This window comes from Microcaecilia unicolor, chromosome 14, assembly GCF_901765095.1.
Source record: "Microcaecilia unicolor chromosome 14, aMicUni1.1, whole genome shotgun sequence".
Lineage (NCBI taxonomy): Eukaryota > Metazoa > Chordata > Amphibia > Gymnophiona > Siphonopidae > Microcaecilia > Microcaecilia unicolor.
The window spans coordinates 42,207,862-42,224,052 of NC_044044.1; the positions used below are offsets into that span (position 1 = coordinate 42,207,862).

A 16,191-nucleotide genomic window follows, 5' to 3' on the forward strand; every position below is an offset into this window, starting at 1 on the left:
GCACGAAGCTGGAGGGGTACAAAGCGCCCTACAGCCCGCACGAAGCGGAGGGAGTGCCGGCAGAAATTTAGGTCTCAATCCAGTCCCCGTAAAATGGAGGGGGGAGGAATGCAGACCTCTCACTGTAACACAAAATCGTCTCAACTCCTGAAGATCCAATTGAAAAACTTGAACACGAAGTCCTCCTGAACAGGAACTGAAGACTAAACTTGAACCTGAAATGCAACCAGAATATGAACAGTATAGATATCTGGGAGGGACTATGGATTGATCGGCTATGATTAATGGAAAGAAAATTATCAGGTATGATACATAATTTTACCTTCCATATCATCATGCCGATCAGTCCATAGACTGGTGGGATGTACCGAAGCAGTACTCACCCAGGGCGGGACATAGAAATCCCTGACCGCAACACTGAAGCTCCAAACCGGGCCTCCGCCCGAGCAGCCACAGTCAAGCGGTAATGTCTGGAGAAGGTATGAGCCGATGCCCAAGTTGCCGCTCTACAAATCTCTTCCGAGACGGACCCGGCCTCTGCCATCGAGGCCGCCTGTGCTCTAGTGGAGAGAGCCTTTAGCTGGATAGGTGGCACCTTCCCCGCAGCCACATAAGTCGCTGCAATGGTTTCCTTGACCCATCGTGCCACTGTAGGCTTGGCAGCCTGCAGACCCTTACGAGGACTTGCGAACAGCACAAACAGATGATCCGACTTCCGGAAATCATTGGTCACTTCCAAGTATCTGATGATGACTCGTCTCACATCTAGATATTTGAGAGCAGAGTACTCCTCTGGGTAGTCCTCCCTACGAAAGGAGGTAGACAGAGCTGCTGATTCACATGGAAGCGAGAAACAATCTTGGGCAGGAAGGAAGGCACTGTGCGAATAGACACTCCTGCCTCAGTGAACTGCAGAAAGGGCTCTCGACATGATAGCGCCTGGAGCTCGGAAACTCTTCTGGCTGAAGTGGTAGCCACCAAAAAGACTGCTTTCAACGTCAGGTCTTTCAGAGATGCCCTCGACAAGGGTTCACAAGGCGGCTTCTGCAAGGCTCTTAGCACCAGATTGAGATTCCACGCAGGTACCACTGAGTGCAGAGGAGGACGCAGGTGATTAACTCCCTTGAGAAAGAGCACCACATCTGGCTGTGAGGCCAGGGAAGCACCCTTCAGGTGACCCCTGAAGCAAGCAAGAGCCGCTACCTGGACCTTAAGGGAACTGAGCGACAGGCCTTTTTCCAGACCTTCTTGCAGGAACGCCAATACTGAAGAAATTGGAGCAGTGAAGGGAGAAAGTGAGCCTGCCTCACACCACGATGCAAAGGTACGCCAAACCCTGGCGTAAGCAGTAGAAGTAGAGCGCTTCCTCGCTCTCAGCATAGTGGCGATGACCTTGTCTGAGAAGCCCTTCTTCCTTAGACGCTGCCGCTCAATAGCCAGGCCGAAAGACCAAAGGGGGAGGGATCCTCCATTACCACGGGACCCTGATGCAACAGGCCCCGCTCCGCTGGCAGCTGCAGAGAGCCGTCCACTGAGAGCCTGATCAAGTCCACAAACCAGGGACGGTCTGGGCCAATCCGGACTCCCCAGGATTATCTGGCCCGGATGCTTTGCCACCCGGCCTAGCACCCCTGCCCAACATGGGCCAAGGCGGGAACACATAGAGAAGCTCCTGTTGTCGGCCACTGTTGGAGAAGAGCATCTACTCCCAGAGATCGAGGGTCCCGTCCTCGGCTGAAAAAGCGCGGCACTTGGCAATTGGCTGATGACGCCATCACATCTAGGCTCTGCTGGCCCCAGCGCTTCGTGATGTCCAAGAAGGCCTGAGCAGTATTCATGACTCCCGCAATGTGGGCAGCCGACAGCTGTTCCAGGTTTGCTTCCGCCCACAGGCATAGCTTCATGGCCTCCTTGGTTAGAGGGGCGCTCATGGTACCTCCCTGGCGATTGACATAGGCCACAGCCGTGGCATTGTCCGAACGGACCAGTACTGGCTTCAGCGCCAGGACCAGGAGAAACTCCAAAGGCGCCAAGCGAATGGCTCTGAGTTCCAGGAGGTTGATAGACCACTTTCCCTCTGCAGGGGACCAGAGCCCCTGCGCTGTCCTTCCCAAGTAGTGGGCTCCCCAGTCCGTCAAAGAGACGTCCGCCGTGACGACAACCCACTCCGGGGTCAAAAGAGGCATTCCTGCGGACAGCTAGTCTGGCCTTGTCTTGGCTAATGAGTTGTGAGCCCTTGGGTCCCCCAGGAGAGCATAAGGAATGCCTCAAGTTCCCCCAAAGGACAGCCGAGCACCCCGACTTCACCCGCGGCGACCACCGTTCACCAGAGGTTGAGCCCCCAGCTGCAGGTGGCCAACGGGACTTCTGGAACCGCGGGGGTGGACGGACTGACCGGGCACAAGGGGGGACTAGCCTCCCAACCCCAGCAGGGGAGAGGAGCCAGCAAGGAGCAGCGAAGTCCAGGGACAGGCCAGCGGTCAAGGCAGGCAGCGAGCAGAGTAGTCCAGGGACAGGCAAAAGGTCAAGGCAGGCGGCGAGCAGAGTAGTCCAGGAACAAGCAAAGGTCAAAACAGGCGATAAGCAAAGTAGTCCAGGAATCACCACTAAGCTGGAGCCTCACGAAACAGAAGCCGAAGCAATATGCCTGCCGGAGGTGATGCTTTAAATACTACTAGTAATCAGCAAGCGAGCCTCAGCTGACAGGGGTGGAGACTTCGGGGGAGTTCCCTCGAGGAACCCTTCGGAGTGGTTCAAGGCCGGTCTTCAGGCGGAGCCTTGGTCCCAACCACCCAATCAGGGTCCTCCAGGGCGGGATCTTGATTCACGCGTTCACTAGGCGGAAGAGACGCTGGCCCCAAGTTCTCGGCACCATCTTCCCTGCCGGAGCGAGCTTAACTTTCATAGCCGGCGATGGAGAATTGGAAGTCACGGTAGGCCGGTCTTCGGCCGCAGTCTCAGCGGCGGCCAGCCCCCGCTTTTGGCTGGTATCTCCTCGAGACTGGAATGGCCGGCCATCAGGGCGAGGAGCAGGCGCATCACCCGGCGGCGGGGTCAAGGCTGGCCATGGCCGGCCTCTAGGTAAGCACAGATGGAGTTAGCGAGGGATGTGACAGTATCCTCCCCTGATGCCCCCTTCCCTTTGGGTCCTGGTTTATGGGGGTAACGGGCATGGAATTCCCGAACCAGATCTGGGGCATGAACGTTAGCGGCCGATTCCCATGAGTTGTCCTGTGGCCCGAAATGCTTCCAGGAGAGGAGATAAAACAATCTTCCCCGCCGCCTCTTGGCATCGAGGATCTCCTCAACCTCATATTCGGGGTCTGGCTCTGCCTCCATTGTGGTCGGCTCCTCCCTCTGAGAATGCCATGTGGACCCCCGGTAGGCCTTCAACAAGGATACATGGAATGCATTGTGAATACGTAAACTCCCTGGCAGTCGGAGGTGGTACGTTACAGCCCCAATCCGGGATTGAACCATAAAGGGTCCGATAAAGCGCGGAGCCAACCTCCGAGATGGCAGTCAGTCGCAGATACTTCGTGCTCAGCCATACCTTCTGCCCTAGTTGGAAAACAGGAGCAGGGCGTCGATGCCAATCTGCGAATCTCTTGTACCTGGCGGCCGTTCTCTGAAGTTGTTCCCGGACTGAGTTCCAGATTCTTTGCAGGTCACCCAGGGTCTGCGTCAGCATTGGATTAGTCGAGGCTGTGGATATGGGTGGTGGGAGGCGTGGGTGTCGTCCATACACGAGGAAGAAAGGTGACTCCTTGGAGGCGGAATGTTAGCTGTTATTGTATGCAAATTCCGCCCAAGGAAGGAGAGATGCCCAGTCGTCCTGTCAACTGTTAAAGGCCTGCAGGCATCCCTTAAGGGTTTGGTTAACCCTTTCCACCATCCCATTGGTTTGGGGGGGTGGTAGGCCGAGGAGAAGTGGGTAGCTACCCCCAGAGCGGTACATAAGGTTCTCCAAAATAGTGATGTAAACTGTACTCCTCGGTCACTAATGATCCGAGACGGCAGCCCATGGAGGCGGAAGATATGCTGGATAAACTGGCGGGCCAAGGCTGCGGCCGACGGAAGCCCGGGCAGGGGCACAAAGTGCGCCATTCTAGAAAATCTGTCCACCACCACCCAAATCACAGTATGCCCCTGGGAGCGAGGAAGATCTATGATAAAATCCATGGAAAGTTCCTCCCAGGGGAGTGTTCGAACTGGCAAGGGTTGCAAGTCCCCCCAAGGTCGTCCCACCGCAGACTTGGTGCGAGCACAGACAGGGCAAGCCGCCACGAATTGACGGATATCCTGGTTCATGCGGGGCCACTGATATTGTCGGGTAATTAGGCGGAGCGTCTTTTGAAACCCGAAATGCCCTGCCAGTGCCGATGAGTGTCCCCAGTGTAGCACTTTTTCCCGGTCCTGAGGGGACACGAACTCCCGGACTGGTGTCACAAAGGGCATCTGCCTGGGTATTCTTCTCGGCAGAGTGGAACACCAGTTGGAACTGGAATCTCGCGAAGAACAGCGACCAGCGGGCTTGTCTCGGGTTCAGCCTCTGGGCCTCTTGTAAGTACAGAAGATTTTTATGGTCAGTGATCACTGTAAACCGGTGCTCAGCACCCTCGAGTAGATGTCTCCATTCCTGGAGGGCCAACTTCAAGGCCAGCAGCTCTCTGTCCCCCACTGTGTAATTTCGCTCAGTCGGGGAAAGCTTCCGGGAGAAAAAGAAACACGGCTGACGTCTCCCCTTGGCATTAATTTGAGAGAGGACGGCTCCAGCGCCCAATGCAGAGGCGTCCACCTCTACCACAAACGGTTTGCTGGGATCTGGGCTATGGAGAATAGAGGCTGACTCGAAGGCTTCCTTCACGCGGGCGAAAGCCGTCAGTGCTTCCGCTGACCAATTCCTGACGTCCGCGTGCTTCCTCGTGAGCGCCGTCAGTGGCGCGGTCAGCTGAGAGTAATGGGGAATAAACTGACGATAATAATTGGCGAACCCCAGGACTCATTGCAGCGCTTTCAATCCCTGGGGTCTGGGCCACTCCCGGATAGCCCGGAGTTTGTCTGGATCCATGCACAATCCCCCTGGCAAGATGATGTGTGCAAGGAACGGAAGAGTATGCTGATGGAAGGAGCACTTACTGAGTTTGACAAATAGTCGGAATTGTCGTAGGCGTTGAAGCACCGTACGGACGTGTGACACATGTTTCTGGGGGTCCTTGGAAAAGATCAAAATGTCATCCAAGTATACTACTACGGTAGAGCGGAGAAGGTCTTCCAACACAAAGTTCATGAAGCTCTGGAACACAGCCGGAAGGCATGACCAAGTATTCAAAATGCCCCTCATGGGTATTGAAGGCTGTTTTCCATTCGTCCCCCTGCCTGATGCGCACCAAGTTGTACGCCCCCCGTAAATCCAACTTGGTGAAAATCTGGGCATCCTGAAGGCGATCGAATAATGCTGGAATCAACGGCAGGGGGTACCGATTTTTCACCGTGATGGCATTGAGGCCTCGATAATCAATGCATGGTCTCAGGGAGCCGTCCTTCTTGGTGACGAAGAAGAACCCCGCCCCGGCTGGAGGGCCGAATGAATCCCTTCTGGAGATTCTCTCGAATGTAGGTTTGCATGGCCTTAGATTCATCCCGCGACAGGGTGTACAACAGCCCTCGCGGGGGCATCTGGTCAGGTACTAAATTGATAGCACAGTCGAAGGATCGATGTGGGGGTAGCACCTCTGCTTCAACAGGGTTGAATACGTCCGCGAAGTCCCGGTACTCCTTGGGCAGGGCGGCTTGACAGGGCTGAGGCCCGCGCGGGACAGCCGCACAGGCCGAGCAACTAGACTCCTTGCCCTTCAGACAGGACTCCGCGCAGGAATCTCCCCAGGCTTAAATCTCTCCCCAGATCCAGTCCACTACAGGCGCATGACGCCGTAACCAGGGGAGCCCCAGGACCACGGGGTAGATGGTTCTGGGCAGGATCAAGAATTGGGCCTGCTCCCGATGGCACTCCCCCACCTGCAGTCCTAAAAATGGAGTAGCCTCGGTAATCGGTTGGGGTAGCACCGTCCCCTGGATGGACGTCACCTGCAACGCAGGGCGATAGGGTATAGTGGGCCACCCCATCTGCTTCACAAGCTCGGAACTGACAAAACTCCCTCCTGCGCCAGAGTCCAACAAGGCTCGGGTGTGCACCACCGCTTCCTGCCATCGCAAGGTCACTGGGAGGGTGATCAAATTGTCAGGCAGGGGGTTGGAGTGACCCAAGACCCTTCCCCCTACTGGGCCTTGGGGCGGCGTTTCCCGGCCGCGAAGGGCAGACATTGATGAAATGGCCCGCCTGGCCACAATATAAGCAGAGACCGCTCCGTAGACGATGAGACCTCTCGGTTGCAGTTAGCCGCTGACGGCCAACAACCATGGGTTCCTCCGGTGTGTCCCCCGAGCCTCCGGAGGTCCGCCGTGGGGAAAAGGTCTGCCTGGCTCGGCCCCCGGGGCCCGGCAGCATGCTCCCGGGCTCTTTCCCGAAACCGGGTGTCAATGCGGATACAGAGGGCTATTAGGGCGTCCAATGCCTCTGGAACATCCCGACCGGCCAGCTCATCCTTGATGCGGTCCTGGAGGCCCTGCCAAAAGATGGCCGACAGGGCCTCCTGATTCCACCGTAGTTCGGTGGCCAGGGTCCGAAACCTGACCGCATAGTTGCCCACTGTCCCGTCGCCCTGCTGGATCCGCAGCAAGGCAGAGGCGGATGAGGAGGGTCTCCCAGGGATATCAAAGACCATGCGGAACCGACGCTGGAATTCCTCATAGTTAGACAGGATCGGATCCCGTTGTTCGCACAAAGGAGAAGCCCAGGCCAGCGCCGGCCCGGTTAGGAGAGAAAGGACGTAGGACACCTTCACCTGATCCGATGAGAAGGTCCCTGGCTGCATGGCGAAGTACAGGTTGCACTGATTCAGGAACCCCCGGCAGTTCCCCGGGGTTCCATCGAACCGGCCCGGCTCAGGGAATCGAGGACTCGCAAAGGACCCTCCCGAATGGGGAGCCGCCGCAGCGGCCTGATTCTGAGCCTGAACCGCCGTCAACTGAGAACAAACACTCTGGAGCGCCCCCGACAAGGCGTTCAACTGTTCCTGCTGTTGTTGGAGGATCTTTGCCAAGTCCCGTAGATCAGGTTGCGTCGGCGAGCTTATGGCTTCGGCTTCCTGTCCTGGTTAATGAGTTATGAGCCCTTGGGTCCCCCAGGAGAGCGTAAGGAATGCCTCAAGTTCCCCCAAAGGACAGCCAAGCACCCCGACTTCACCCGCGGCGACCACCGTTCACCAGAGGTTGAGCCCCCAGCTGCCAACGGGACTTCTGGAACCGCGAGGGTGGACGGACTGACCGGGCACAAGGGGACTAGCCTCCCAACCCCAGCAGGGGAGAGGAGCCGGCAAGGAGCAGCGAAGTCCAGGGACAGGCCAGCGGTCAAGGCAGGCAGCGAGCAGAGTAGTCCAGGGACAGGCAAAAGGTCAAGGCAGGCAGCGAGCAGAGTAGTCCAGGAACAAGCAAAGGTCAAAACAGGCGATAAGCAAAGTAGTCCAGGAATCACCACTAAGCTGGAGCCTCACGAAACAGAAGCCGAAGCAATATGCCTGCCGGAGGTGATGCTTTAAATACTACTAGTAATCAGCAAGCGAGCCTCAGCTGACAGGGGTGGAGACTTCGGGGGAGTTCCCTCGAGGAACCCTTCGGAGTGGTTCAAGGCCGGTCTTCAGGCGGAGCCTTGGTCCCAACCACCCAATCAGGGTCCTCCAGGGCGGGATCTTGATTCCCGTGGTCACTAGGCGGAAGAGACGCTGGCCCCAAGTTCCCGGCGCCATCTTCCCTGCCGGAGCGAGCTTAACTTTCATAGCCAGCGATGGAGAATTGGAAGTCACAGTAGGCCGGTCTTCGGCCGCAGTCTCAGCGGCGGCCGGCATCTCCTCGAGACTGGAATGGCCGGCCATCAGGGCGAGGAGCAGGCGCATCACCCGGCGGCGGGGTCAAGGCCGGCCATGGCCGCGGGCCGGCCTCTAGGTAAGCACAGACGGAGTTAGCGAGGGATGTGACAGGCCTCAGCCACCAGCTCAGCGCCTTGCGCACCACCGGATCTAAGGGAAGGCGCACAGTGTAATCCTCCGAAGCTGGAGTCCATCGCTGCAGCAGAGAGAGCTGTATAGGTCTCATATGGGTCCTGGCCCAGGGCACTACTTCCATCGTGGCCGTCATAGAGCCCAACAGCTGCACATAGTCCCAAGCCCAAAGAGGAGAGGCTGCTAGGAACTTGTCCACCTGAGCCTGAAGCTTGACAATCCGATTGTCTGGCAGGAACACTCTGCCCACTTGGGAGTCGAATCGAACTCCCAGATACTCTAGGGACTGAGTCGGGCGCAGCTGGCTTTTCTCCCAGTTGATGATCCACCCCAGGGAGCTCAAAAGAGCAATCACCCGGTCTGAAGCTCTGCCGCACTCTGCATAAAAGGGGGCTCGGATCAACCAGTCGTCCAGATAGGGATGGACTTGTACTCCTTCCTTGCGTAGGAAGGCCGCGATGACCACCATTACTTTGGAGAAGGTCCGCGGAGCAGTAGCCAACCCGAACGGGAGGGCTCTGAACTGGAAGTGTTGGCTCAGAACTGCAAAACGCAGAAAGCGTTGATGAGGAGGCCAGATGGGAATATGCAAGTAAGCTTCCTTGATGTCCAAGGATGCCAGGAACTCCCCTGCCTGCACTGCCGCTATAACAGAGCGGAGAGTCTCCATCCGGTAGTGCCGAACTTACAAGGCCTGATTGACCCCTTTGAGGTCAAGGATAGGCCGGACAGAACCTCCTTTCTTTGGTACCACAAAGTAAATGGAGTAACGTCCCTTACCAAGCTGATCTTCTGGCACCGGAACGACCGCACCCAGGCGGATCAGATTGTCCAAAGTCTGCTGCACTGCCACAGCTTTGACCGGAGACTTGCAGGGAGAGTGCACAAACCTGTCTCTTAAGGATCGGCAGAACTCTAGCTTGAAGCCGTCTCTGATGACTTCCAGCACCCAAGCGTCTGAAGTTACTCTGGTCCACTCGCCCAGAAACGAAGATAGGCGTCCTCCAATCAGCTCTGGGCCATGGACCAGCGCCCCGTCATTGGGTACGAGACCCTGGGGGAGGACCGGAGGAGGCACCTCCGGGACGGCGGTCTCTGTGAAAGGAATGCTGCTTGGGGGAGAAGTTCCTTATGAAGGAAAAGGGGGCAGAGGAGCCCGCCTTGCCCGGGCGATACCGATGGGCTTCCTGAAACCTTCCTTTGGAGGAACCGGGGCAGGCACCACTGGCCCGAGCCCTGTCCTCCGGTAACCTCTTGCCCTTAGAAGTGCCGAGATCGGTCACAATCTTGTCCAGCTTTAGCCAAAGCCACCGCCGTGCAGAGACTGTCTGAGCCAATACCTTTAGCCGAGGCTCTCAAGACATCATACAGCAAGTAGGCCAAGCCCGATTCCAGGGCTGGCCAATCAGCCCTCAAGGAAGGATCCGAGGGGGGAGCTCGCAGCACCAGCGTCAGGCAAGCCCTGGCCACATAGGAGCCGCAAATTGCGGCCTGCAAACTTAAGGCAGCCGCCTCGAAGGACGACTTTAAAGCCGCCTCCAATCTCCTGTCTTGGGTGTCCTTTAGGGCCGTGCCACCTTCCCACCGGCAACCACCGTTTTCTTAGTCACCGCAGTGATTAAAGAATCCACGGTAGGCCCAAGAAAGGCCTCCCATTCACCTTCAGGCAGAGGAAAAGAGGCGGGACATAGCCCTAGCCACTTTAAGGCTCGCTTCTGGGAAATCCCAATGAGCCGAAATCAAGGTGTGCATGGCTTCATGCACGTGGAAGGTTCTAGGCGGGCACTTCGTCCCCAGCATAATGACAGAGCCAACAGAGGCTGAGGGAGAGACGTCCTCCGGAGAGGAAATCTTCAAAATGCTCATGGCCTGCACTAACAGGTTGGGCAAATCCGTGCTGCGAAAGATCCGTGCTGCAGAGGGGTCATCCGCTCCACCCGAGCGGGAATCCGTCTCCTCCAAGGAATCCCCAAAGGACCATTGGGAGAACTCAGATACGCTGCCCTCATCTACATCAGAGGAGACAGTCCTCTAGGGCCTGGAAGTCCACCTGAGGGCGTTTGCTTCCGGAGGCCTCAACCCCTTGATCAGAGGGGGGAGCCGGGGCAGCGTTTAGCATAAAAAAAGCCTGATGCAGCAGCAAAATGAACTCAGGGGAGAACCCCCTAGACTGTGCACTTCTGCCGCCTGGGCCACGGCCCTAGACGCACCCTCAACCGGCGCGCGCCACAGCGGGGGAGAAACATGCTGCGCATCCAAAATGGCATCCGGCGCGAAACTCCGAGAAGGAGCCGCGCGGAAAGAACAGCGCTTAACGTTCGCCGCTTTCTTGCCATCGCCCGAATCAAGGGAAACCATAGCATTAACGTCTCCCACCTCGAGGGCGGCCCAAGAAGCTGTCCGAGCAGAGTGGCCGGCCAAAATGGGGGGGGGGGGGGGGGGGGCCAGCAGCGGGGGATGGGCGCTTATGGCGGGAAAAAACCACCACACCGGAGGAAGAACCGGGACACTGACCGGACTCCAAACTGAAGCCCAAACAAAGGCGAGTGAGGCTTTGAAACCCCCGCATCCCTGCTAGACGCACACATGCGGTCCGGGGAGCGAATCTTCGCGCCCTCGCCCTCCGACGCCATAAGCCACATGGAGACCGAACGGGGAACCCCCTGCCTAGTGGCCTAGTGGTTAGGGTGGTGGACTTTGGTCCTGGGGAACTGAGGAACTGAGTTTGATTCCCACTTCAGGCACAGGCAGCTCCTTGTGACTCTGGGAAAGTCACTTAATCCTCCATTGCCCCATGTAAGCCGCATTGAGCCTGCCATGAGTGGGAAAGCGCGGGGTACAAATGTAACCAAAAAAATTACCTGCTTCTCGCTCCGAGCTGTAACGAACTGGTGTCCCAGTGAGCAGCTGCAATAAACGCTGATATAAACGTTGAAATAAACGCCCTTAAAGGACATTCACATTTTTTTTTAAGGGAGCCAGCGGGAGAGGGGAGAAAAGGAGGGACCTGGCACCACCAGGTTTGCACTTGCTCAAGAAGAGCCCTCAACCCCAGGTACTCAACAAAACCTAAGAATTAGGCTTGGAGACCTAGCCAGAGCTGCTGCTGTGTGTGACCACCACCTGCTGAGATAGAGAACATACTGAGGAGTTTCCGGCAGCACATGACCACATATTGGGAGGCAAAAGGATTGCTCTCTATCTCCACCTGCTGGTAGATGGACACAACCCACCAGTCTATGGATTGATCGGCATGATGATATGGAACTGTATATCGTGTGTGTGTGTATGTATGTGTGTGTGGGTATATGTGTGTGTGTGTATTTGTTTAAATGCACACAGGCTTACAGCTAGTAGAGTAGAGGCAGTTTTCATTTTAAATAAGCTACCAGAATAGCTAAAAGATGTGAGGTATTGTGTTCCTACTAACAGATCAGCAGTCTGTGCACTCTTGGAAAAAAAATATCAATCTTTCAGCATTCAGCAAGTAGTGTTAACATATGCTGCTACAGTTGATTACATCTAACTGTGCTAGACATCATTAATTGGATACATTTTGCTATTTCCATATACTCTCTTGACTTTGCTGTGATAATCTCAAGAAAGGATAAACCCCTGGTTGTGCTCTGCTCTTGTTTTTAGTCTGGCTTGATGTACACAGAAGAAGAATGGCAGAAAGAATGGAATGAACTGATAAAACTTGCATCCAGTGAACCCCGGATGCACTACGGTACAAATGGAAGCAGCTGTGGAGGGTAAGGGTTCAAATGTGACTTTTCTCCCACATGAATCCTTACCATATCTCAAGTGAAACCCAGGACTAGAGGCACTTCGTTTGACAGTACAGACCTGAAGAAGGGCAGCATTTTCAATTTCCCATCATTTCAATTTACTTCATGGTGCTTGTGTTTTTTCCCCAAACTGATTCTATTTGCCATAGACAATCTGTTAAAGATGTCACACACTTATTCAAATGTCATCAAATCAAAACCAATGTGTTAGCCAACAATAATTCAAAAATGATTCTGGGAAAAAAAATACCAATATACTATTAGGAAATAAAACCAAAATAAAGTGAATAAGAGATGCCCTCAGAATTATATTTATCAATATTATATCCCTGCATTTATCAGCACAGTGTACGCAGGCCTCACCCACTGCACGACCCAATGAATATACAGTTGTTCTTAGGGTAATGTATATATTTTTTTATTCACCAGGTTCCCTCAGTGTCCCAAACTAAATTTGGTACACTGTGCTCAAAGTACATTAACAAGTACCAGAGATTTCTTAACAATGCACTCTCTGCAAATATTGTTAAAGCTCAATCAAAAATAGAATATGAGTAGCATTGTTCATGCTGTTACTAATTTGCAACCAGCAATTCTCATAAGCAAATATACATAAATCACCGCTCTACTAATAAATTTTTTTTTTGATGTGCTTATAAATTTTCAAAAGGACTATCACAGACCGACTAGTTAGTGACCACAAGTGTGTAATCATCGCACTCAAAAAAAAAAAAAATTACCATTAAAACTAGTTGCCATTATGTGCTTATCTCCAAAATAACAATAATAAAATGTTAAAATTTCACACTTAACCTTCTCAAGTGAAAGGTTAATATTTTATTGTTGTTTTGGAGATAAGCATGTGATGGCAAAAATTTTAAAAATTGAAAAAAATGTGTGATTACGTACTTGTGGACACTTAAACCAGCTTGGTCTGTGGTAGTCCTTTTGAACATTTATGAGCATATTAAAAAAAAAATTGTTAGTAAAGTGGTGATTTAATTAAGCATATTTTGCTTATGGGAATTGTTGGTTGCTATTTGGTTTGAAATTTTTCTATGAAGGAAAAAAAAACATGACTCCTGTTGGTGTGTGACGGTAGTCACTAATTTAGCAGCAGCAGCAGCAGCATCCACCACCAGTATTCTAAATGTCCCCCTGAATTGCCCGACTCTACAGGTTTTGTTTTTCAAAGACTGCTTCAGAGACTAGGGAAGGGTCATCAATTATATGCTTCGCAACAACTGTACTGAAAGGACTGCATGCACTGCTGTCTCCAGACTTACCAACTCATTTCCTCCTGACTGTCCTAATATACAAAGTGGTTCTTTGATGCTTTACTATTCCAGCAATCAACAATATACAATATGTTTCTTGGATGTTTTGACTGTGAACTGTATATAGACATACTTTCTAATATTCAGTATCTTTTTTTTTTTTTTTTTTTTTGCTTTGTAGTTTTTGGAAAGCAAAGATGAAATATTCAAGAGATAGGACTGATCAGTTTTCTCTTATTTCCCAAGCATTGATGGCTCTGAAGAGCCAGTCTACGAGAGCCTGGAGGAGTTCCATGTATTTGTTCTTGCTCATGTACTGAAAAGGCCAATTGTGGTTGTGGCAGACACCATGCTGAGAGATTCTGGGGGAGAAGGTAAAATTTTAAAATACCATTGTGATTCTCACTACCAATAGCTTCTGCTTTTTTTTTTTTTAATTAACTCTCAACACTAAGCTCTAAAATGCCGAGGAAGTATCTTCTCTCAAATTTCATAGGCTGTTTTGCACCCTGCAAGAACTTAGCTGTGTTGTAAAGCACCAGTTACGTAGTCTGATAAACCTGGTATCCTGGTATCTAAAACTGAGCTCTGAACAGAGCAGCAAGTGGTTTAAGTCTAGAATTACTGCCTCTAATTCCCCTTGGATTTGAAATCTGTCCTCCTATACAGACTTATGTAAACTAAGCTAGTACGATAAGAGATGCTGTTAGGCAGTAAATCCAGGTTCTAGCATCTCTTGAGTTCCTTTGTATGTGATCATTAGCTAATTTCATGCTCCTTGCATGATATATTCTGGCTTTGGAATTGTTTCTATCTCGTTTGCTGTATTTGCAGAGTCCTGCTCTAACTAGAAGCTGTTTGGCGAGGCCTGTTGGTTCTTAAGTGCATTCATATATAGGAATGCATGCCATGCATTGACAGTGCTGGTTATGGGAAAATTAGGTTCTTACCGTGATAATTTTCTTTCCTTTAGTCATAGCAGATGCAGCCATTACAGATAGGTTGTGTCCATCAACCAGCAGAGGGAGATAGAGAGCACACTTTTTTCAGTGCCTCATACCAGCTTGTTCCAAAGCAGTATGGCAAACCGCAATGGGAATAACATAAGCTTTCCTCACAGCGAACGATGGCCCTACAACAAAGGGCATTAACTCAGAATGGAGGGAATGAAACATCCTCCCGGAGGGCATAAACTCATCCTCCACTGAGACATAACTGGAGGGAATAAACTCATCCTCCTTTAATTGAACAAGAATCCTGAAGACTGTTTTCCGACTTTCTCCCAAGGACGGAATCTCCAGGAAACACGAACAGAACCGGAAATAGATTTACAGCGGATAGCATCAGACAGGGAGGGATCATGGCTGCATCTGCTATGACTAAAGGAAAGAAAATTATCAGGGTAAGAACCTAATTTTCCCTTCCTTGTCATCAAGCAGATGCAGCCATTACAGATGGGGGATGTATCAAAGCAATCCCTAGATAGGGTGGGAACAAGCCACACCACGCGCCAGCACTTACGCTCCAAAATGTGCGTCCCTCAGCCACATCCAGCCTGTAATGTCGGGCAAAAGAGAGCTTAGAAGCCCATGTTGCTGCACTACAAATCTCTTGAAGAGAGAGTGCTCCAGTTTCAGCCTGAGAAGAGGAAATTCCTCTAGTGGAATGCGCCTTAAAGGCATCAGGCGGAGGCCGGCCGGCAAGCAAATAAGCTGAAAAGATAGATTCTTTAAGCCAGCGGGCAATAGTGGCTTTAGACGCTGGAGACCCTCTGCGAGGACCTGATAGCAAAACAAACAGATGATCAGAGGTCCTGAAAGAGTTAGTAACTCACAGATACTGCAGCAGAGTCCTGCGCACATCCAACAGGTGCAATTGTCCAAAAGATTCTGGAAACTCCTCCTCGACAAAGGAGGGCAAGAAAATAGGTTGGTTTAGGTGAAACACTGAACCCACCTTTGGCAAGAAGGAAGGCACTGTCCGAACCATGACCCCGGACTCTGAAAACTGCAGAAAAGGGTCTCTACAGGACAGCGCCTGGAGCTCTGACACCCGTCTCGCCGAAGTAATGGCCACTAACAAGACGGCCTTCAGTGTCAAATCTTTCTCTGAAGCACGCCGAAGCGGTTCAAAGGGAGCACCCTGAGGGCCTTCAGCACTAGCCCCAGGTTCCAAGCTGGACAAGGTGCACGCACGGGAGGACGGAGCCGAAGCACCCCTCTAAGAAACCGTGCCACATCTGGATGAGCAGCTAAAGACACGCCTTCAATCTTTGCCACGCAGGGAGGCCAACGCTGCCACTTGCACCCGCAGGGAATTATAGGCCAAGCCTTTTGTACACCATCCTGCAAAAAGTCCAGAATCTGACAGACAGGAGCCCGCAGGGGTGTGATCTCTCTTGAAGCACACCGGACTTCAAACTGGCGTCAAATCCTGGCATAAGCCACGGAAGTGGAACGCTTGCGGGCTTGCATGAGAGTGGTAATTACTTTATTGGAATAGCCTCTGCCTCTCAATTGCGCCCTCTCAATTGCCAGGCCATAAGACCAAATTGGCCGGCGTCCTCCATGGTCACCGGACCCTGTGACAACAGGTTGGGAACCAGAGGTAACTGAAGGGGATCCTCTACGAGCATCTGTCGGAGGTCCGCATACCAAGGCCTCATGGGCCAATCCGGGGCGACGAGAACCACTTCTGGATGCAGCCGAATCCGCAGGAGCACTCGCCCTATCAAGGGCCACGGAGGGAACACATAAAGTAGGCCCGGAGACCAGGGTTGAGCCAAGGCATCCAACCCCGCCGCGCGAGGATCTCTCCGTCTGCTGAAGAAGCACGGGACTTTGGCATTGGAGCTTGTCGCCATTAGATCCATCACGGGCTTGCCCCACTTGGCACATATCTGCAGGAACACTTCGTCTGCAAGTTCCCACTCCGCTGGATCGATCTGATGCCTGCTTAGATAATCGGCTTCCACGTTGCTCTGACCTGCAATGTGAGCTGCCGACA

General features: G+C 52.9%; 1 protein-coding gene across 1 annotated transcript in view; it reads left to right on the plus strand.

The window, feature by feature from the left end:
- The window catches only part of OTUD7B (OTU deubiquitinase 7B), a 147,854-nt gene that overhangs the window by 82,804 nt on the left and 48,859 nt on the right, over positions 1-16,191 (plus strand). Inside the window, 2 exon segments of the mRNA XM_030186934.1 lie at positions 11,760-11,872; positions 13,432-13,559. Of these exon segments, the coding sequence (XP_030042794.1) occupies positions 11,760-11,872; positions 13,432-13,559 (241 nt within the window).